The sequence below is a fragment of the Pinus tabuliformis genome, chromosome 5_1 (genome assembly GCF_031772625.1).
Source record: "Pinus tabuliformis cultivar Carrire ecotype Pingquan chromosome 5_1, CPIR1, whole genome shotgun sequence".
Lineage (NCBI taxonomy): Eukaryota > Viridiplantae > Streptophyta > Pinopsida > Pinales > Pinaceae > Pinus > Pinus tabuliformis.
The window spans coordinates 1274707-1297401 of record NC_142305.1 but is presented as its reverse complement, the minus strand read 5'-3'; the positions used below and the strand labels follow the sequence as shown (position 1 = coordinate 1297401).

Genomic DNA, 22695 nt, shown 5'->3' with positions numbered 1-22695 from the left:
GAGAAAGTTATTTTGGGCAAGATTATGACTATCCGCGCAACTCGCTTCTGATTGGAAGGAATAAATAACTTCCGAAATTTCTGCAAACGGAGAGAACTTTCTTGCAAATCATCCTTCGGAAAGTAGCAATTTCTAAAGCTGATTAGAAATGCTACCATGGTGCAGTAAAAATACAAAAAGCTACACAACCCATGGATTACAGCGAGTCAGGGACAACCACAGCTTCATGGTCGTTCCCTCAAATTGGATGTATAAAATTCATTCCAGGAAATTTCAGAAGTCCATGAATCTTGCTTCTTTCCATAGAGTCGTGATTCGTTGCTTCTTTGTGATTGCTTGGAGTCATTGAAGCGCTGCCAAACATGCATCAGGACTTTTAAGTCAGCTCACTAGCCTGTTGTGAACTATTTTGAGAGTCGTATGGCTTTACAGTGGCTTACACGCAGCACTTAAATCTGAGCAATGTGATCACTTTTATGGCCAACTTATTTTTTATACTCCATTGCGTGGTAGTATACAGCGGAGCAAGTTCAAATTGAATTAAAGTTGCCATAATGTTTACCATACAGCTTAAGATACAAATATCATAAATATACATATATAGTACATAGGTGCAAAGATCATATACATATTACATAGTAGTATCTTCTTATTTTAGCTTATTGTCCTGGTTGATAAAGTGGAAAATGTGTCACATATGTGATGAACCTTCTTAGATGTTTCATTTTCAACTGCTCAGGATCACAGTCAGAAAAATAAACTTATGGATGTGAAATGCTTTCAAAGTAATGCAACTTGCAGGGTTAAAAACTACCCTTCACGAAGGATTAATCACAGCCTCGGCCTCTAACAAAGTTTGCTTTTATTAGTAAGTGATATTTTTTTCATTTTTCCTTAATAATGTTATGTTATACATAGATGACACAGTGATACATCTTTCACCGATAGTTGTAAGAGCACCTGCTTCTCTCAATGCAATCATGTGGAAAGTGACATGGCATTCTTTCTGATTCCGAAACCAATTCATTGTCTAAAAAGTCTTAGTGGGAGAGAATGAAGATCCAACGGCTCTTAGTTCTTGCATATATCTTGCAGTCAATTTCCCTTAAAGGTTAAACTTTTGGACATATTTGTTTCCCGAGTCATGAGTATCTGGGGAATGAAGATTCATTTTATATATTTTTCAGTATGCTAGGTAATGGTCGACAAGCTCAGGAAAATAGTGGTTATGGTGTTAGAGCATAATCTTTTTATTTTAACTTACTTGCGCGGCTGATAATATGAAAAATGTGTCGGATATGTAATTAGCCTTCATGATTTTTCATTTCAACTCCATAGGATCGCAGCATGAAAAAACGGACTTGTAGGAGTGAAATGCTTTCAAAAACTGCCCTTCACAATGGATTGTACACACCGTTGGCCAATAGTACTATTTTAACGGAATTTAAATTTATTATTGTGAGACAATTTTTAATCTTACCTTACATGCCCAGAGAACTCCCTACTTTTCTCAATACAATTATGTGGAAAATGAACTGGCATTCTTCCTGATTCCAAAACCAATTCATTGTTTTAAAAAGCCTGAAGTCTGAAGAGAATCAAGATTCACATGGTAAGTTTTAGGTGTGCTAAGTAATTGTTGATCAGCACTGTGGAGTTTGTTATTATTTTTAATGCTAAATATCAAATACCATATGCAGTAAGCCAATAATTGACTTACACCCCTGTCCAATTTCACTTTATCTTCATCTCATCTCATTTATTATTATGCAGTAAGTAATTGGCTTATAACCCTGTGGAATATCAATTTATCACTTTATTCTCATCTCATTTATTATTATGGTTGGGTCATATCTGGTTCACAATCTTTAAAAATAGGAAACCGGACTGAAATAAATCTTAAAAGGATGCTCAAAGCCATCGGTAGATAGCGCTCCAAGAGGCCGGTAGAAAGAGTTTTCTTGGTGTTCCCTACAGTTTCTCTAATGGAACATTATTATTTCAACAACTACGGTAAACGATTCTTTAGTAGCTTGCTATACGTCCAGAATGTTTGGATCGACGAACGTAGAATTAGGGCTATTTAGTATGTTTAGCCATGTAGTACCTTGTTGAAAAGCCTTGCAAAAGCTCATTGCATGTTGTTCCAGGATCTGAGTGTGAGAATATGAGTTAGTTTGTAAATGCATTTATATGGCTAAAAATACACTTTAGCTTATCTCCCGTCATAACTCCACATCATATACTAACATTATTTATAAGAATTTTGAAATGCTAGTCATTTGTAAACTATTTTCATAGCCATGTTCATGGTACGAAATCTGAAGAAAGTTTGTGAAGTTGTTTGCATCGTTTTACTTGTTCCAAAATACAAAGATATACCTTGCAAAGACGCTCCAGCGAGTTAGCGACTTCTTAAATATGTAAGAGGTACACGGAGCCAAAAAATTCAATGCAAGCATAAGATACACAATTATGACACCTTAACTTGCCATAACAGAATGCTTTCCCACATAATTCCTTAGGTTTGGAAAACGTTTTATCTAGCTTTAAACAGTAAAATTACAACAAAACTAAAACCAGAACTTCCTAGAAGTTGCTGTTATGAATTTTAGTGCCTGCCTGGCTACTCGAACGAAATACAATCCAGTAAACTGTGCAAGTCCATTCCACCTTGAAGTATGGAAGGACAATCACTATTCTCTTAGAAATAAAATTGGGGCCTTTCCACTTTCCAGTCTCAGGAAAAGTTACATTGCTGCTGAATCTGCTGAATCTTCTGCCAGTATGCCAGAAACACGGTCTGAATGCACACACTTTTCGTTTCATTACAAAATAACAGCCAACATTCAGTGGCAAAAATGATTGTCTTCAACCAGCAAATAACGGACAGAATGCAAACTTTTCCAAGAAAGAATTTTTGTTGACACAGTTCAGAAAATTACACAGAACCAAATCAATCAAAGCTAGGGAAAACCCAACCAGGAAGTAGAGGTGTCACATCCTTGCCTGGCGTAACACGTTTCATCGGTCAAAGTGACCGGTCCTACATCATCAATGCCGAGCAACCAATTAGCATATTGGAGTTGTTATTCGTGTTGAGAAGATCATAGTGGCAGAACTGACAGACATCCGAAAGAAACAAGACATCGTCTAACACCAAGGAAACCATGAGGACCGAGGGTATTGCTCTTCGAAGGCTGAAGTCAAGGAGTATATACCGGAATTAGTTCATATTATATTTTATAGCAAAAAATGATGTCAACGTAATTGTTATGACCAATAATTGCTCCAATGAGGCCAGCATGATTGATATGATACGTATCAAAATGGTTTTTAAAAATAAGTAACTGCATCCTTTTCTAAATATTTGCTCAACGGAAATGTCTTACTGTTTTACTTTTTGAAATTATTTTATTTTATTTTACTATTTTTATTAATATGAACTTAAACAATCAAATTACTCCACTTTTTACATAAGACATTTAAATTACTCCAAATAATATTTAATATTTGAATATAAATTAATTTAATATTTGAATATATGACTTATTATTTTTAGCTTATTTTCGCTGTACTGATTTTGATTACACACAAATTTTAAAGAGAAAAAAGCAATAAAACAACTGTCATTTTTAACATACCTATCATTACAATGATCAATGTATTATCTGGGAATCGAATAGCCGTATCTACTGGTTTTATTCTACAAAGAGTAAAACATACCATGAAAGATGGAAGCTTGTCCTGGCTCTATGGGTGCGAGATTGTGTAGGTCAGAGGTATTGAGAAGAAAAAACAAACAAAAAGAAAACCTACTATCGAATGGTTTTTCTTGCTTGAGAGGGCATATCCGAGCGTTAGGAAAGTATCATAATGTCCTGTACATATGTTTGAATATCAGTGGTTAATGTACTGGTGATCCTTCCCTGTCTTATTTGTGGTTTGTTTTCATTGTGGAAGATTTCTTTTAATTGACATGTTTCAGCAAATTAGAAATCAATGCACATAAACTAATAACAAAGTGAAGTCTACAAATTTTTCAACAAAATGTAATCTTAAAAGTTTCATTTTATTTTTTTTATTTTAATAATATTTTAAATTACCAAAATTTAAATTGAGTATTGATATAATTTTGATAAAAAATTATCTATTTTCATTTTATTTATTATAATATTTAAATATTATTTTTTAAATTTTAAATTTTAAAAATTATTTTATTATATTTAAGATTAAATAGCTTATTAATATAACTAGCACAATCTCTCAGATGCGGTTGCACACAAAGCATGATATGACGACAGAGGAATGGCCGGCAAGTGGCATCACCACATGGCCACCCGTAAGCTCGCACACAGAGTAATAAACCCGTCTCACAACATTCGTAAATGCCATTCAATGCGGCACTCGAACCAATTCACCAGCGCCATCCCGCCTCGGCTCTGCATCATGGAGATCTCAGGTAATATTCGGCCCACTTCCTCTGTTTCTGCTCCTCTGCCTCTAAATTGCAAGTGTCCCCTGGCTGATCCTTACTACCTAGTAGAGGCCTCCGCGAAGCTCTTCTTAGCTTCCATAAACATCTCCTTTGTGCATTCCAAATCAAACTCAGGTTCCTTTGTAGGAGCCTTGCGAACCCATGTATCTTCCTCGGGTTGATTCCCCTTATCTTCCCCTGTGGTTGCGCCGCTTCTGAGCACCAAGTTCACGTTGAAGTCTTCTTCGCACGTTTCAGACCTCATCATTTGGATATTCTGAGACATAGTAGACTGAAGTACCCCTTTCTCGCACATCTCCGCGATCAACATGTTCTTTTTAAAATAAATTTTAAATACTATTCTTTCTTGAATATTTTAAGTTTTATTTATTTTAAAAAAATATTGTAAAATTCTTAAAAAAATAAATTTCATAATAGTTTTTAGAATGATAATAAAAATTTTATGTGAAAAGAGATCCTTATTTTTATTCATCAAAAGAGGAACAAACTTACATTCCATATATGCGGAACGCATTCAAACAACTAAGCCAAAAGGCAGGTTGTCATTGATGTCAATCCAAGTAGAAATTAGAAGAAGCCCTGCATTTGATGAACAAATTGATTGTGAAGGTCAGTGAATTTGCTAACAAGACCATAATCAGTTGATAGTTTATTACACATCCGAGGAGAGATAGCACAAACAGGAACTAGGGCTTCTCAGGGTGAAAAAAAATTTCTGGGGGCGACCGACTGGCCTTGTACGCAAGAGGGTTCACTGGGGGTTCCAAGAAGACGGACCGCCTTTGCCTTGTTTGGCTCTGCCCCCATGGAACCAGAGACTCATGCTGGTTTCATATACAGGGACAAAATGGGCTCTAGGGAGCTCATTTCTATGGACGAATGCGACAAAGCTCCGGTGAGAAGTGGAAGCTCGACTGCTTATGCATTGCCCTTATGATTTTTGCAACGACGAGACAGGACCTCGGGAGGTAGCCTCTATGCGGAATATGAAATAGGTAATGGAGTCTTTGCATGTCTCCAGAATGGCCATGGTTCATGTAGACAGTTTGGCCATGAAGCGCAATGGGGATGCCAGTGTGGACAGGCGGAGGGATTACAATTTTGAGGGAGTTGTGATGGATCCAATACTTCGGGGTTTCATCACAACGCTAGGAACTTGGACTTCCTCACCTGAAGGGCAAGATTCAATTAATATTGCCACTGTTGGTTCTCTGAGATGGCCAAGGTCCCTACGCACTGGCTTGAGCATCAACGCTCCCGTGCTCCGGTCGATTCAGGGTTTGGTTCTGGGTCCAACGGTGGAGGCCCGAACTTTGCATCCTCTACACTCTGCAGCTACTCTCGAGGGGGATGGTGAGCATGTTGATGAGAGGGGATCCGGGAATCAGGTAAGCTCCAACTATTTCCAAATTTTTTAAAACCCCCTGCTGGGTCTTCAAGTTTACTCTAGGTTAAAAATAAAGACAAAGTGATAGATCTGAAGCAAATCATCATGGAAAAATACAAATACCCTAGTCATTCACAGAACTTGATGTTTGAAGGAAAAAAATTACAGGACCACCAGCCCTTGACAGAGTATCATATCTTGGCTGATTCCACCATTACACTCAACCTAAGATTACGTGGTGGGGTTGAAACAAAGGGAAAAACAGCTTTGGGAGGCAGCACACAGATAGGCTCAGGATCAAAATAGAGGCCCGCAAATGGGGGACTATCGTTCAAGAACATTCTTCAGGGGAAAAAGACAACCTCTGAACCATCCAAACAGGAAGGAAATGCTCCAAGCCCATATATAGTGGAGCAACTGAACTACACCCCAAAATTAGACATAGACATGCTAGAAACTGATGAGCACTACGCCTCTTATGAATCCCTAGCAATTATTTGGTGTTTTAACTGCTTCTGGCCTAAACCAGTAGAGCTCTTCCACTGGATTTTAACAAAATGGTCATTAGAATGTGATATCCACCTCTGCTCACAAGGTTTCTTTATTGTAAAGTTCCCAACTCCTAAAGCTAGAGACAAAATCTTTCAGGAAGGACCATGGTTCTGGGGTTCAACGAACCTGTTCACCACTCCCTGGTTCCCTGAATTTGACGCAAACACCATAGTTGTCTCCAGAATGCCAGTCTAGGTTCGAATGCACAATCTCCCCCTTCATTTCTGGGAGGACAGGGTTCTAGCTAGCATTGGCAATAGTTTAGGCCAGTTCACAAATATGGATTACCAAAGAATAGAGAAAAGGGTGTTCACTTATGCACGCATATGTGTTGAGGTAGACCTCAGCAAAGGCCTTCCCGACAACATCAGACTAATCGACAACAAGCGGATTTGGACACATATTTTGGATTATGAGAACACAACTTTCAGATGTAGGAATTGTAGACAAACAAGGCATTTACACAACTTGTGTCCAAAAGCTAAAAAGGATACTTGAAGGAAAAAGAATCTTGGGAAAATACCCAAAGGATGGCAATACCCCCCACCAGAACCTGAAGAGGAGGAGGATGAAGCTGGGGATGAACCATCCCCACAGGGGAAAAGTCAAAATCCAATGGAACCCAAAACACAAGGGGGAACCCCACAAGACCCAATAGAAGCTCGGAATCACCGGATGCAGGCCGACTTGATTCCTGACGAGGAGGACATCAGTGGGAATAAGCGTATTCACTCATCCGATAATTCAGACTTAAACAAGGACAATGCCAAAATGGATGCAGGGAATCATCTTGCTCTTGTCTCTTTAGTGCCTTCCCAAGGAGAATGGCGAAGGGCTGAGAAAAAGAAGGGGTGAAAAGCTTACCTTTTTCCCATCATGTATATTATCTTGAATTTATCTGCTTGTTTCTGTTTATCATTTGGTCATTGACTTGATGATGCAGCTTTTAGCCAGTTAAACATGTAATTTTGTTTTCATAAATAAAATTACGCCCTTTTCCTCGGAAAAATTAGGCCAAAAGGCCAAGCAAGAAGCAGGGCATGCAAGCCTTGCCAAAGAAGGCCCCAACAAGGTCAACCAAAAACCATCAAACAACCTGCAAAGGTGAAAAATATTTACAACCATAAGTTGGACACAAATTGTCTAGGAAGCCAAACAAAAACAGGTCTGAAGCAGGCCTCCATAAAAAAAAGAAGAGTTGAAGCCCAAATAAACCCCACAGCAGTCAAAGTAGGAAACGACACACGAGAATGATGGGCCCAACATCACGACATGGATGAGGCCTGAAACATGGCGACAGGAGGTCGCCTACCCTCTCAACTCCCCACACAAACACCACCAATGGCAACGAAAACCCTCACCATGCGAGAACAATGAGCGCAACAGCACAACATGGAAGAGGCCTGAAACATGGTAACAAGAGACCGCCAACCCCCTCAACTCCCCACACGAGCACCACCAGCAGCCATAAAATCCCCTACAGCATAGTCACTCCTGAGAGAAAACAAGGTAATGTGGGCAATGACCCACCAACGACAAAAAATAAGAGAAAAGACAACCCTCTAGACACCGTCAAAGAGAGAAAGAGGAGGTCGTGGCAGCTAGGGTTCCAACTATCAAACCCCCTCATAGACGAACCCTAATAAAAAATGAGACAAAAGGCGCTCATATTACCCTAGAATTGATAATAATTATATTAAAATCATAAATTTTAGAAAGAAAAAAATTAACATCTATATATATATATATATATATATATATATATATATATATATATATATAATAATAATAATAATAATAATAAGAAGGAAAACATTCAACACAAATATGGTTTAACTTTTTTTATTGCTAGTTAAGTTTTTCAATTATCTAGTGATAACTATGTTTTAGGATTACAATATTTTTATATGTAAAACATATTATTATTATTATTTTTAATGATATATAAAATATTATTATTTTATAAATATTACTAATAAATTTTTATGTATAGATTTTAAATTTTAAAATAAAATAAATATTTTTTTGATTTAATTTTATAAAAGATATTTTATCATAAAAGATTTCAATTTCTAATATTAAGAAAATTTATATAAATATAAATAGATAAAGATTTAAAATATTAATTAAAAAAAATGTAGTAATATATTATTTTAATTTATTAATTATGTCTATTAGAAGCAAAACAATTTAGATAAAAATTATCCCTATAAAATCTTAACACAAAATATTTATAGTTTGAGAAATGAAGGTAGTATCCTCTTTCAATGAAACTTTAATGCTAACACTGCAACTAATCAAGTTTTTTTCTAACAAATGATTCCAATGATTCAAACCCTGATACTATATGGTTAGATGGGTATCTTATTTTAGCTAACAAATATAAAAGAAACATTGAAAACCTAACTGATAATTTGTTTGGTACTGAGCCAATCAAAATTTATAGTTATCGTGATCTAATAATTTGCAATGGTATAATGAAGTGGCTTGTCTTGGATTATATGATATCAAATATGTCTATATACACCCAAATAGTAAATTCCAACATTTTAAATAACCATGAGTCCAACCTTCATCATAAACCTTTAACTCTAAACTTTGTCATGCTCAAAAACCCAATTGAAGAGAACTCTAAAGCATTTTGAAAAAAAAACTATTATTTTCTTAAAGGCCTTAAATAGTGAATTAATCCTCCTATTATATAAAAATAATATTGAATACTTTTATCATAATTTTAAGACAGCCCTCATTACTCCGTTAAAAATTTCTCTAAGGAGGTGTTATATAAGCATACAAACAAAGCAACCAACCCTTAGTATGATAACTTGTAAAATTGTTTTAAAAGTTATTAGGAATGCCTTCAATGAGCCCTTAAAATCTGATAAGATAAATAACTACAAAACCCTAATTAAAAAGGGGTGGGTGGGAGGGTTTGCACTACATAAATTAAAAAGAAAAAAGAAACTTAGAAACTTTTGCAACTATCTAATCCAAATCCTAAGAAATTCTACGCATACATCCTAACTATAAAACTAAAAATATATATATATAATTCCCTTAAAGGATTGGAATTCCTACATTAAAAATCTTTCCCAATCCCCTAAATTCATGGGAAATATTTCAAATATTTGTACAGAGGATGAAGTTTTATTATAGAAGACATAAAGTTTAGAGTTAAGCAACAAGAAAAAGGTAAAGCAATGTTGAATGCTACCAAGTTGATATATTAAAAATTAGAGGGTCTATCCTCATCCATCACATACACAAGCTCTTCAATTTTGCAATCAAATAGTATGGCTTCCCTAAACCCTAGATTTAAAGTCTCACTATACCTATTTTTAAAAAGTGGGGATAAAAGCAATACCCCTAATTATATGCCCACTATGGTTAGCCCTAGCAAGCTATATAGAAGTATTTTTGGAAAGAACATCAATATATAGGAAAAAGAACTAATGGCCTGTTGGCATTATGATACAAGTGTTGTCCTTGATGGCAACTCACATAGATGACAGATCATAGTGAAGCAAGTCAGTAGCAAAGAATTGATGATCAGACTATAAAGAATGAAGAAAGAAAAGTATATACATAGGTTCACTATATAGCAAGTTGTGTACACACACAGGTTCACTATATACCAAGTCGTGTATATATGCAAGTTCGCTATATACCAAGTAGTGTATACACACAAGTTATACACGCAGGTTCTCTATATACAAAGGCTCGTATACACGCGGAATTGCTGATCAAAAGTCGTGTATGCATATGCATGCACTTTCATGCACGGAAAAGCACGTACATGTGGGAAAGCTTATTTTTGGGTCTGTGGTATTTAGACCTATGGTTTTGGACCTTGGTATTGCGTCCGAAGTGTTGAACCCGGGTATTGGGTCCCTAGTATTGGTTCTAAATGGTTTTGGACCATGGTATTGAGTAAGGCCTAAGACTATAAAAGGAGAAGAAGATCATTAGGCAAAGGCATTCAGAAAGTTTTGAATATCTGATGAAGTATGAGATCTAGTATGCAGGTTATGGGTTCATGATGCTTTGCTTGATCTGAGCTAAGGAGGAATCTCACTGGTTGATGGAGAACAAGATCTAAGGATAGATCGGGATCAAATGGTTTGGAATGAATCATCTCTATATGATTTGATTATGCTTATTCTAGATCTGTATACTAACGCATGTAATGTTCTAATCTAGGTATAACTTAAGTTTTAAATAGTTGCAACTCATGAATGAATATTTATAGATGTATATGCGGGTTGACTTTGATAAAAGTGTGTACATACGCAGGTTATATACATCTAAGTAGCGTATACCATATACAGTATGATATTTGAAGTTACAGGTGGTTCTGGTAGTTGATGCAAAGTTGGAGTTCTGGTGATTGTTTTTTGGTGTCAATATTCTGCATATTCAGATTGGTTGATTATGTTTAACTTCAGTGTTGATGGATGAGATCCATAATGGATCAGGATCATAATGACTTATCTTTATGTGATCTGATGGACTAGATCTAGTTGCTAACATATGTATTATCCTTGTATATGTAACGATCTGGGTATGTCTGAAGTCCAGAAGTGTAGAGAAGTTATAAGTAGGTAATTGATGATATATACGCTAGTTCTCTTGGTGAAGTTGCGTATACACGCTGGTTTGGCACTTCCAAGTAGCGTTTGCACTCTGATGCATGATTTTTGATGATACGGTTGGTTCTGAATATTGTTGCAGAGTTCTGTGTTCTACTCTGCGTTTTGGTGATTGCAGTTTGTTGACAGGGTTTCAGTGATTCAGTATTGGGTGATTCAGAGATTGATGATGCTAGTGTTGATCGATTATGTGCTTCAATGATATTGATGGGTCCAGTATGAAAATTGGATGAAACGTGGCCTTTAGATTATGATGATGTGTTCCATGAGTATCCAGTCTGAAAATTTATGAAACGTGGTACTTGGAGGAAGAAACAGAAGGTTGTAGCCTTCTGTAGGTCGGCACCTACGTACTAGTACATCAACTAGTACAAGAGCTAAGGGGGTGGTAGCTCCCTTACAGTAGCAGCTGGAAAACGAGTGAAGGTTGAAGCATTCAGTAGGCCGACACCTACGTACTAGTAAAAGGATCGACTAGTACACGAGCTAAGGGGGTTGTAGCTCTCTTCCAAGAGAAGCTGGAGAACGAGAGAAGGTTGTAGGCTTCTGCAGATAGAAGCCTGTGTACTGGTATAAGACTGCACCAGTACAAAAATAGTGTGAAAAGAAGTTTCTAATTAAAAGAAGATAGAGACGACTTGCAGCAGGTGGTTTTCACCCACATTGGGTTTCCACCTTATATCATGGTGTTCATGTGTGCTTCTTGTGTGTGATCATCTGTTCTATTTTACTGCTCCTATTTACTGTTCATATGGTTAATAATGTTCTGATGCACTCATTAAGGATCAACTAACTGAATCATAAGTTTACTGGATATACGCTTGTTGCATTAAACACAGTTGCGTATACACACGGTTTACCTTAACTGAAGTAGCGTATATGAATCTGAATATGGAAATGAAAAAGTTATATTGATTTGATAACACTGATTCAACCCACACCCCCCTCTCAGTATTATTTCCAACATGGCCAAGCTAGACTTAGAGGTTGTCATTCAACTATGCACTACCATGTTACTCTTAGGATGAGATAGTTCCCAAGACTAACTTTTGGAATAGGTTAGAGTAGCTGAAAGTTCCTTTCAAGTTGAAGGTCTGATGTGATAAGGTTGTATGAGAATGGTATTGCCAAGTTTAGGAACACTCCTTAAGTTGATCAAAAGAAATTAAATGTAACATAAGAATCAATAAGGTTGTCCCCTATACCCCACCCTTATAAGCAGATACATTGACAAGTTAGAAGAATGTTTGGAAGATGTAGGTCATGTCATCCTAACTCCCCATAGTATAGTTATCATTCTTCTTCTTTACATTGATAATATTGCCATTATGGTGAGGAGTCCTATGACATTAGTAAGCAACTAAGAATATTCAAGTAATTCATTTCTAATATGGGTATGACTGTGAACAGTGACAAACTAAAGGTTATGCGAATTAAATAAAAAACAATCCCATATGGTACTTTCATATATGAAAACAATAGGAAGTGCCTTTATACAAATATCTTAGAATTCATATTCATATTCAGTAAATAAAAAAATGAAGGGTGTAAAACATATTATGGGCTTGAAATTAATTGTAAGTTAGTGAACCCTTGGCTATGGGATAAGAAAAAATCTCCCCTTTGAGAATTTCATTGCTCTTGTTATCTTATATGTATGTGAAGTTTGGATATGTAATATCTTTACAGAATCTTAAAGAAAGATAGAGAATATCCAAAATAAGTTTTAACTTAATCTCAAAATTAAAGCCAACACACCCTATCTTATCATCCTCATAGAAGTGAGAATTTTCCCCATTGACAACATGGCTATAATTAGGTTTTTAATGTACAAAAGAAAAATAAACAACATGGAAAACGAGAATCTCCCAAAATTGCTTCAAATACTAGCCAAAACCACCTAGAACTCAAATGGTGATGGCATAAAGAAGTTAACTATTAGCTAGATCATTGAGTAATGAAGAAAGAATTCATTATATAAGGTATCGATACTACTTTTTTTGTAAGATCAGAGTTGTTATACTAATTCATAAAAGACAGTTACATCATAGATAGTTTCTACTAGTTTGTTGGTAGGGAAGCCAGACTAGTAGCATAAACTCAAAAGTTTCAAGTTTCCTCTATTGTTTCTAATCTACAGATATGTAAATATAAACTATGGAAAAAAGGGAACATTACATAGTGCATATGCTAATAGGAAAAACCATATCAATAGACAAAATGTAAAACAAAGTTTGTACTCTGAGTGCTTTCATGTTGTTGGGATGTGTGTCTAATCAAGTTTTTAAGGATCAACACTGATATCCGATGTTGGGGATTTGGTACCAATGAATTGCCAATATCAGCAATCCAGTCTTTGGTCTCTTGTTCCACATGAGAATCAAGGACAAATCTACGATCTTTCCTAATCTGGTCTTCGATATCTGCAACAGCTTTTTGAATAACTTCATGGATAATGTGTTTGTGCTATTCCATGGTGGCCCTGGCAAAGGTTTGGGCATAGGTATTATGCAGGGAGGGGGATTTGAATGCAATAAAAGGAGGCGGGTCATTTCTTTCATGACAACATGAGGGGCTAACAAGATAGCAACACACCATAATTGAAGTGGGAGCTAAAACAAAGAAAGTAGAATAGGGAGAAAACATGTTGGTGAGTGGACAATGAGCCTAAAGGAGAAAGGCTAAGCGTCAACGAAGAGCTACAAATTATTAGGAAAGTTTTTAGGGCCATGAGGGAGATCAAGCCATATCATATAGAAACTAATGAGTAGAAACCCTTCTAGAAAAAAGAGGCCTAAGCGAGGGATTGAAACACAAAAACCAAATTTTCCAAGCATAAGAAAAAGGTGAAAGGATAAGTTGATGCCAATCTTGAAATGAGTTGTCAAGAATATGAAGTAAAAGGCCAAACATAAGCAAGAGAGAACCATGCAAATGAGAAGCATGAATAACCACTGGAAGCCTCATACCACTAAAATAGACTACTAACATTAAAGTCTAAGCTTGCATGCTACCTAGTATATTAGCCCAAAACAATTCCAACTACAGGGTGGCCACCATGGTTTAAGAGTAGTTGTGTCAACCAATTTCCAGCGTTTGGATGCACAACACGTTTCTTCCAACTTCGTAGCATTACATCCTTAGCCTCGCATAACCATAATTATCTCTCTAAAATGGCGATTGAATAATCCTTGATGCAGATGTACCTTCTGGAGCGCTCGCACACTTACTTGCAGTGTTGTGAAGAACTTTTCTTCTCCAAATCAAAGTTCCTAACAATGGAGTGGTCATGCAAACTGCTAAATAAAAGCATCCTACCAAAGAAAAGATAAAATAATATATATATATATATATATATATATATATATATATAATATATATATATATATTTTATATTCATATGGAATAAGTTACTATCATAATAGGATTATGCAATAAATTACCATTCTAATTAGAACGAACATAGAATTCTAAACCTTTGTTGCTTATTTTTAATTTTATTTTATTAAAAAATTTAAACTTCCCTATCTTATATGAAATTCAAAGTCCTTGTTAAATATCGTTAAACAATGTTTAATTCATACGTTCTAACTTTTTCTTATTATATTTATAAGTTGAAATCATTAGTAAATTATAATATATTTTTTTGAATGTTCAGTTCGAGAATTAAACGCTTTATCATGTGAATTTTATTGAATCATCATTGTTAATATGTTAAGTCAACAAGTATTAGGGGAGTTTTGAGGTCTAAAATGGGCCTCCTAAGGAGATTATAAAATAATAGTGGAAATAATAAAATAAGATTAGATTACATCATCAAATTTTAAAGGGAAAAAAAGAAAAAACTATTTTTTCAACTAGTATTTTCAACTTTTCTCCCGATGGGTTTTACTCAAATTTCAAGAGGAAACACACGTTGGATGCAGAATTTGATTCCTCATCCAAGGAGTACCCATGTTGCATACTTTCAATAGACCCTGCTATACGAAAAATGAGAAATACAATCTCCATGTATTTCTCATTTTTCGTGTAGCAGGGTCCATCAAAATTATGCAACATGGGTATTCCTTGGATGAGGAATTAAATTTTGCATCAAATGAGTACTCCTAGTCGAAATTTGAGTAAAACCTTAGGGAGATAAGTTGAAAATATGAGTCGAAAAGGTAGTTTTATTATTTTATTATTTTATAATCTTTTTTACTCTTTTACTCCAAAAATGTTGAATCATCCCCCATGGTTGACATCATCATCTTGAATCTTATTGGTTCTTATAAAGTTTATTTTAATTGTACATTTTTCTTAGGAGGCTCATTTTAGACCTCAAAAGTCCCCTGATGTGTGGAATTTTTAAATCAAAAATTCTAACATTCTCCTTTAAAAATGCTTGAATTCTTAGACATAAGAATTATATTTATAAATTGATATCATTATTAAGTTATAATCTATTTTTGTTAATGTTCCGTTTAGAATTAAACATTTTGTTATGTGAACTTTATTTATCAAATCAATTAATTTTAATATGTGAAGTCAACATGAGTAGATTTAATCAAGCATACATTTTTACTTACTCATGGTTGATAGAGGTGAAGGTTTTTGGGATTAAAATGACTGTATGTAAAAAAAAATCAATATGGTTTTATTAATGTCAAGGTTCATATGGAAACAAGTTATTTACTAGTGTAATTTTTAACAAAATTAAATGTCATAATGTATAATTTATATCTATATATATATATATATATATATATATATATATATATATATATATATATATATATTTATATATATAATATAATATAATTTTTTTATTGTATTTATTGAATTAATTATGAGTTTTTTTTTTATTTTAATTATAAAATATTGAATGAAGTAAAATTATATATTACTATTTTTCTATTCATAATTACAAGATGATAATTTAAAAGATAAAAGATATGTATAATATGAAATATAAACTAAAGATGTTAATTATAATTATTTAAGATTAATGCATGAGTTGATCTTTATATAATGACACAATATCCATATACTAATAATAAAAAATTTCAATCATTTGTATCAAGCTTATTCTAGAAACATCCAAGGAGTTCGAACAATCTCAAACACAAGTATACATGGGTGGTAGTACTCTAGAAAATTATAAGTCAATCACCTTCAATGATATAATGGCATCACTATCAAAACAAAGAGGCCCCTTTGAAGTCACAAACATGTTTGACAAGAATGTCACATCTCATCCTACAAATCAGTGAGAGAAAGGAATTTTGAACTTGGAACAAGTATTAAGTAGAGACAAGATTGCCTTGGACGAGTTTCAATGAGGGAACTTAGGTAAGATCAAGGAGGATCCACAACATTGAGGTGGTCACCCATGAATTGTAATTGTGTACATTATGAGAATACAAATGAAAAAAAAAACTTTCATTATTAGATGGTGCATAAGAGCATTTATTGTGGGTCAATACAAGAGTATTTCCTACTGGAATAGTCATTTGCTAACCATAATGTGAAAGGTCAAAGTGATGCAAGGAATCCTATGTGGAGACATAAAGAAGAAGGAAACCACTATAGATTTGTAGTGTGCAAATGTGCTCTCTAATTTGTAGGGACTTGTGGTACCCTTCCATCATAAGGCATTAGATATTGTTAAAAATCTAGGAGGAAGAAAAGCTTAGCACGAGGAGTTAGAGAAAGATTGAAGAAACTACTACAATAGAAGATATGTGAAGGAGTTATCAGAGGGAAGAGAGTGCCATTTATGAATAAGAAGCATGATAAATAGTATCAAAAAATATGAAGTTGTTAATGAGAGATTGCTAGATAAAAATAAATGGAGAAAATAGAGAAGTCTACAAAATAGTGAAGCTTACAAATAGAAAAAGTAACAACATGCTACATAAGGAAAGAGTTAGATGTTGTAGAATAGGAGAGAATGACCTATACTCACCACCAAGTAGAGCAAGCTGAGGTTGAAATGTTGAATATATTGTGAGAGAACAGACACTTGAGATTGGGCTAGAGCAATAAGGTGTGCCATTTAAGTGACAAATCAACTCTACCTTGTGTAGTTTCAAGAAAGTGAAGTCGGTTACATGAAGGCATCTTAGAAAACTATGTGCATGAAGGTGGTTGACTATTATCTTCGTAGCTTAATACAACTTATATTTGGTCATGTGTTACAATATGTGGCTTATAGAGATGTTAGCTGCAATTTCCATCTATTAAGTGACTTAAAGAGAGAGGACATTGAGAAAGAGATGTGGAACTAGTTGTAGAAGAAAGATGAGTGCATTGTGAAGATGGAGAATGCAAAAGCAATGATGAATTAAAGATGCAAAAATGGAGAAGCATAGTAGTAAATGAGATGGGGGTATGGCACCTAAGCACGAAGATGTGATTATTATTAACATGGGAAGTTTGATGCAATGGCATCACCATCCAAACAAAGTGACCTCTTTGGAGGTGGTTGTGCAAGCAAAAGGATGATCAAAATTAATGATGATATTTCCTTATCTCGTCCTATAACTTGAGAAGAGAGAGGTAGTGTAATGTGAAACAAGCACTAAGAAGTAGTTATAAGTTTGAAGAGTTGTAATAAAGGAATCAAGTTATGGTTAAGGAGGATACATGATAATGAGGAGGTCGCCCATGTATTGTAACTATGTACATTTTAGTAATGAGAATGAGTAAAAAGCTTCAATATTTAGATGGCACCATGCTAGGTCGAGGCATAAGTACTTCTTTGTGAGAATGGCCATTTAGTTATTATGATGTGCAGGCTTAAATCAAAGCTCAAAAGCATGTGTAGAGATTTAAAAGCACAAGGAAACTAGTGTAGATTTCTAATACATCATTATACAATCTAATGATTTTCAAGGACCGGTTGATACCCCTATATCATTTAACATAGAATTTACATTATCTACATGAAGTTTATGAACTTGCCTTGAGTCCTCACATACTATTTTAATCTCTTATCTTTTAGATATAAATGCATATTAGCATGAGATGTGAAAGAACCTTCAAACCCTTACAACTAACACAAATTAGTTAAAATTATAAATTTCTTTTAAAATTACTACATATGTAAATTAAAATATTACTTTGTTATAAAACTATATATTTATAATTCTAAAATTACTTATATAAATTAGAATTCTATTCATTTTATAAATTACAATAATAAAATAAAATGGTAACCTAAGCTCTCACAATTTCAATTTTAATAAATCAAATACTTACAAAAAATGATTTTAATCTTATTGTTTCATTCCATAAATTACAATAATAAAAATGATAACATAAGCTCATCACAATTTCAAAATTAATAAATCAAATACTTATTATAAAATAACATTAATCTTATTATTTAACTCCATAATTTATAATAATAAAAATAAAAATAATATAATAACATAAACTCATCACAATTTCAATTTTAATCAATCAAGTACTTGCCATAAAATGACCTTACTCTTATTGTTTCATTCCATAAAAAAGCAACCATGAGGGATCGATGAAGCTTTCGCTCATTTGCTTGGAAATTTGGTAGGAAGAAATCCTTTTGATATGTGGAGCAAAGGATAGTATACAAGTTGCGGGAATGATATCAATATCTGTTTCATTCCTCTGTATTTATTTTGGGCTATTGAATAACGTACCTTTACAATGTTTTTAAACCACTACGAGTTAGGCTTGCTTGGTATCTCCTAAATCACAACCATAAATATACGTTTTATGCTAAATCCTCAACAATAATACGGGAATGCGAGGATAACAGCATAATCCATTTTTAAATATCACGGTTTTGCTTTGGTAACCCACATAATTGTTAGAAGTCCAAATCTATTTCACCAAAATCACCGTTTCAACATTGAGTCAGAGTTTTTGAACCGGAGAGATTCAAGGCAACAACTAAATTCATAGGATAGGAAGTAAATTTACATGGTACTAGAAGAGAAGAGAGAAGAGAAGAGAAGAGAGTAGAGAGTATATCAGTGTAGTTATATAAATTAAATAATTTTAAAATAGTGATAATTATTAATTTATAATAAGAATTAAATTAAATTATAATTGTAAATAAGTTTTGTTATAATATTATGGGTCAATATTATAGCTTATCAATATGATATGTTTAAAAAATCATAACTCATTTCATATGTCATTTATTTAAGTGATTTTTTTTATCAATTAATTTAATTAAAAGGAAAAAAAGACATAACAAATCAATTTCAACCTTTGATTTCTAACTATTACTAAAAATATTCTAAAATATTCCATGCAGATTAAATCCCTACCATCCACCTAATAATTATTAATAATCAATCTAATTAAAATCCACCTGATAATTATTAATAATTGACCTAATTAAATTCAAAGCACTGAGCAAATGATGATGATGGTTAACGTCCACTGAAACCAAACTTTGGTCTATCGGACCTAAAGAAATGGATTATTTAATTTGATTTAAGATTTCATTCCTATGCTCAAAAAACTTGGAGAGAAGCCTCCCGAGCTCACTGTAATTTTGACATCGTAAAAGGCTAGGAAGGTTAGTATTGCAACAAAGATTTTGAAACTGAGATCTAATGTGGTTGTACGCGGGGCACTCTAAGAGGAAGTGGTTTTCATCCTCGATGTTCGTATTCTCACAGAGATGGCAGAACCTTGCCATCCATGGTGTTTTAGGAACTGCCCAATGACCCATTTTACTATGGAGCTCATGAGAGTTCGTTCTAATCTTGGCTATATTAATTTTCTTCTTTGAGCTAGTTAAAATAGAGAGATACTTTTGATCTTCTAGGGTGGGGTTGATGACCTCCTTATAATATCTTAATTTTCTTTTAGTTGCTAAATCTTTCTCACACCACATTTTTTCTTTTAATTTAGAAGTAACAATATTTTTAATGTTATTAATGTTTTGCAATGCAACATTCTCGTCGATCTCCCAATGGTTTAACAAGGCCCTGTTGTCTTTATACCAACCTTGTTTGAACCTTAGGTGGTTTTGGCTGGAATTTAAAGCTAGCTTAGGAAGTCTATAGTCTCCTATGGTCAATATTTTTAATGAAAGAATATAAAATAGTGCACCTTATGTTTAAGCAAAATCTAGAAATTTTGAATATTAATTTAAATTTTATAGACATAATTTTAGAAAGTTTTAGGTCAAACTTTTAAATATGAGTATATTTTCTTTGAATTTAAATTTTAGATATGATAAATTTATAAATTTATGTATATTTTCTCTTTAAAAAGTTATATATTTCAATAATCATTTATCTTTGAAGATATCATATGTCAATTTGATATTTAAATTCACTTTAATCTACTATTATTATTAAAAAAGGGTTGAAGATGAAACACAGTTTCTCTTTGATTGCATGTCTCTTACTCACATTCGTTCTTATTTTCAAAACATTTGCCACACCATCAACTTTCTTGACCTATTAAGTCAACAAAATTGTAGTGATCTAGGAGCACTTCTTTCCCTTATTTTTAGTCATAAAAATAAAATATTAAAAAGTCGCAATTAATTCCCTCACTCTCTTAAGGTCCTATAGACCACATTAGTCTTAATAGACATTAATCATTATCATCATCAAAATTATTATCATCAAAACAAACTCCCTTAAAATTATTTTAATATTAATATAAATTCATTATTATAAATTATTATTATTTTAAAACCAATTTATTCTGTATTAAATAATAGCTTCAGTTCAAAGTAATTATAATTAAATTTATAAAAAATAATAATGATAATAATTTTATAAGTAAACTATAAAATTATAAAATTATGACCCAGCATTTAGTTGTAACGAAACATGAATATAATAACAATGTGTGGGCACGGTAAGGATGGAAAAGTTTTTTAAATATATATATAAACATTCTTTGTCATCCTTACAAATAGATTGGACTAAACTCAAAATCTAATGTTGAATAATTTTTTTTGATGTTAAATATTTCTAATCATAGTCAAGTCTTCCAGCAGTTTTCATTTTGATTTACATTCTTATCATTTCTTCTAATATGACTTCGTTTTCTCCATTGGCTACATGTGCGATTACTTGCTAACTCTTGCAAAGAGATTGTCATGGTCGCTTCACTATACAAATTAGTAGAATGTGCAGTCATTATCATCCTTGGCCGTTAAGAAGAGGTGAGCAAGTGGGTTTGATTTGAAAGCCCTTACTGGTGAAGAAATAAGAAAACAACAACAATGTCCGGTTGTGCAAGGGTGGGAAGAGTTTGGGAAAGGGAAGAGCTAATCTTTAAGGCAGCACTAAGCCTACCATCATACGTCTCACGTCTCATCCAAAGAGGAGGTGTTAATCATGTCAACAAACTCATCTACAAAGAGATGAGGGAGTTATTGAAGATCTTTTTGGAGGATGTCATTAGAGACATCATTACTTACATTGAACACACAAGGTGCAAAACTATCATGGCCATGAATGTTGTTTGTGCACACAAGATATAGGGCAAAAACCTCTACAACCTTGGCATTTAAGCACTTGTTTCATATTTAAGCTTTTCAATTGGATTTAAGTTCCAGTTCAATTTTGGGGAAGATATCTATGTTTCCCACCAAATCTTGTACTATAATAATATATGTTGTTTACACTTTGAATTAATCAAATGAAGAGAGTACATTAATCTATATTTACGTCCATGCTTTATTTTTAGGAGGACTCCAGATTGGATAATATATTGTTTTATTATTGAAGTTTGATAATGGATAATATCATTACAGATAAAATTAATTTTTAATAATATTAAATGAAAGTAAATGAAATATTTAAATTAAAGATCGTATATTTTGTAAAAGTTTATGGGTAGTGTATTATAGGGTACTAATAAACTTATATTAATGATCTTTCTTTTATAATTATGTAAATTATAAAGTTTATAATTTATTTTACAGATGTATTGTTCATCAAAAGAACAATAAAAGTTGGTTATTTTTCTTAAATTTTTCATTATTTTTATGAAAAATAGATGATAAAATTGATACTCATGTTAGATTCAAATTCTAATTTTACATAAGATAAAACTTTCCATTTTAATTAAAGAAATTTAAAATTTTAAAAATTAACAAATATATGATGCTGGATATGAGTACAAGTAAGTAGATAATTAAATAAAGTAAAGAATAAACGTCATTTTATTTTCCATAAGATACTTTGTAAAATTATTAGATTTAATTTTAAATTTTTAACTTATATTCATTTAAAGAACCATCTAACAAGTCTAAGAATAGATATAAGCATTACATTGTTTTCCATTTGTAATTTTGAATGCTATGGATAAATTTAGAACAAATATTTTGCATTCATTTAAATTAATTTGGTTGTCTTAACATGGATGACAGAGGTTATCTTGATGGGGTGTATAGGGGAAGTGACTCCTCCCATGTCTTTACTATCAACCCCTATGCATGACAACTCATTGCTTTCATTAACATTCATGAGTTTGGTGATAGGACACAACATGACAAGGGAGAGGAATAACGAGGAGGGAGTGAACCCCTCCCTGATGGAATTTGATCGCAGATGCAAAAGAAACTCTCCATAAAATTGTCTAGACATTAATTTGTGATGGATGTG

The 22695-nt window shown here is 33.3% G+C and overlaps 1 protein-coding gene across 2 annotated transcripts in view; it reads right to left on the bottom strand.

Annotated features, from left to right (window-relative positions):
• Positions 1–2623: 2623 nt before the first annotated feature.
• LOC149163244 (uncharacterized) overlaps positions 2624–22695 on the bottom strand; it is a 46372-nt gene continuing 26300 nt past the window's right edge. The window contains exon 3 of one of the 2 annotated variants that reach the window (XM_089431650.1): positions 2624–3046. In XM_089431650.1, the coding sequence (XP_089287776.1) occupies positions 2967–3046 (80 nt within the window). In that variant the 3' untranslated portion in view covers positions 2624–2966. Of the gene's footprint in view, positions 3201–22695 lie in introns of both variants that reach the window. The other variant, XM_089431651.1, reaches the window with a different exon arrangement.